Below are 2,160 nucleotides of genomic sequence, written 5' to 3' on the forward strand. Positions count from 1 at the left end.
GTCACTGTCCAGCTCTCTGACGCATAACAAGTGATTGCAAAGACCATGGCCTGTACCAGACGCACCTTAGTCTCCAAAGACACACCATTGCTCTTCAGTACGTTAGAGAGGTCCCCAACAGCAGACTTTCCCATCGCAATACGTTTTTTTATTTCCTGGCTGCTGGTGCCAAGAGTGTTGATTGTGGAGCATACTGCATGAATATTTTTTTAAAAAGAAAGTGAACTGGGGAGAGGAAAGGAGGAAGAGGGAGGAAAATATGTAACTATGAATGAATGAAAATCCAACTTTTCTGTAAACTTTCATTAAAATCACAACTAAATAAATGAAAGAAAATAAAAAGATCAAAATTTACAAAGCGAGCATACTGTGGTACAATGAATTCATGTGGCCCTTCCATTCATAGTCTATTATTTTATGATGAAGTATTTATTGTATTAAAAAGATGGGATTAGGGCTGGATACAAGTCACACCGCACTAAAGGCCCAAATAAGCTCATGGGTGCTCAGTGTTCTTGAAATGCTTACTCTCCTGGACACAGTATGCAGCTGCACGATCACTGATAATGTAGGCTGCACAACACTGGCCTACATCACCCACAGTCACAAGAGCTACTTTCCTGAAGAGTTTTGCGTTTCTGAGAGATGTTCCAGTGAACCATAGCGTTCAACAGTGAATTTTGTACCACTTCCTATCACTTTATCTGAGAAATAGGAGTTTGTTAAAAATATGACACAGAAAATAACTAAAGCAGTACCTGCCAGCCTGTACTTTTCATTCGTATCTCATCTTTGAGTTTTTGGATCTCCTCCTCCAGCTCCATATTTTTCTTCACAATATTATCAATTAAACTCTAAAAAAAAAAGTGGTAGCAAAAATATTAAATCACTCTTGCAATCATTTCTCTAAATGAATTTATTAAAGAATCTAAATGTCTCTCAACCTGAATAAAGAAAGGCAGTAGATTTTTTTCACAGAACAAAAATCACATAAATAATATACTTCTTGAACAGCTGACACCATCGCTTGATTCTTGTTTCATAGTCAAACATTAGTATCTCTATGACAGAAATAAGGAATTGGCCACTAGTACGAAACCAAAGGCATTTTTATAATGGAGCAAGAATTAAGAACCAGAATTTCTCCATCTTAGCCCAGAACTCTATCAATTCTCCGATTCCTAAAGTGACTTTTAAGGCTTACTGTAAATGTGGATATATATTATTGTGAGGCAATTAAAAAACTGTCTGTGATTCCTTCATTCAGCTTCCCTGACACACCAGACATCTGGCTTCAGGTAAACAGTTTAAGGCACAAGGACCTCCATCTTCTCCTGAGGTCTGACTTAAAATGTAAGCTCAATGTCGTTGAGTCAGAACCAACCCATACCTTACTCTTTACTAAATTTTTAGAGTCTATAAATAAGTTGGAAGGAGGCTGCCATCTTTCTCTGGTGGATTTTGGGTTAGAAGCACATCCCTTTAGGGACTATACCACCAGAACTCCCTTGAGATCTCACCAGATAAAGGTGCTACATAAACTTTTCATTTCTAGGTCTGAATCAAGAAATGAAAGATGATGACAGCAGCTGCTTTTTTAAGGACTGTAAGAGAAAGTACAGAAAGAGAATTCTTTGCAGGCTTGATTGAAAGAAGTGAAAAGGTTTGGAAAATCCCAAATTCAAGAAAGTGCTTGACGAAGATACATTAAAAAAAATAAGAAATAAAACTAAGAAATATGATTTGTTTTAATAACATTTAGTAATTTTTCTTTTTACCTGACTTTCTTCTTTGTCCATTAATTCTTCACATAGCTCCAACTCAGACTTTTTCTCATCTTTATCAGCTGCCATGATTCCTAGTTACTATTGGGGGGAAAAAAACCAACCCAAAACAAAAACGCAACATCTTTTCACATGGACATATACACACATTCCAAAAAGAATGAAATAATTTTAACTCTTCCATAAAAGAAAAACAAACCCCTATCTTGGCTCTGTATTATCTTTTTTCTTATCATGAACATCTTATCCAGGTAACATATCTGAACAAAGTGTATAATCCAAACAACTTTTCACACTTACAAACACATAAAAAGAATTTTAAAAGTCTTTTGTTTTCAATATAAGATAAATAAATAATGGGTATTAACATTTCTTT

The 2,160-nt window shown here is 35.4% G+C and overlaps 1 protein-coding gene across 1 annotated transcript in view; it reads right to left on the reverse strand.

The window, feature by feature from the left end:
• The window catches only part of NMI (N-myc (and STAT) interactor), a 21,932-nt gene extending 20,079 nt beyond the window's left edge, over positions 1-1,853 (reverse strand). Inside the window, exons 1-2 of the mRNA XM_006880815.1 lie at positions 1,779-1,853; positions 759-854 (exon numbers count right to left, since the gene is read on the reverse strand). Of these exons, the coding sequence (XP_006880877.1) occupies positions 759-854; positions 1,779-1,853 (171 nt within the window). The remainder of the gene's footprint in view (positions 1-758; positions 855-1,778) is intronic.
• Between the last annotated feature and the right edge of the window lie 307 nt (positions 1,854-2,160).

Source organism: Elephantulus edwardii, unplaced genomic scaffold, assembly GCF_000299155.1.
Source record: "Elephantulus edwardii isolate Elephantulus edwardi_28Jun2011 unplaced genomic scaffold, EleEdw1.0 scaffold00010, whole genome shotgun sequence".
NCBI lineage: Eukaryota > Metazoa > Chordata > Mammalia > Macroscelidea > Macroscelididae > Elephantulus > Elephantulus edwardii.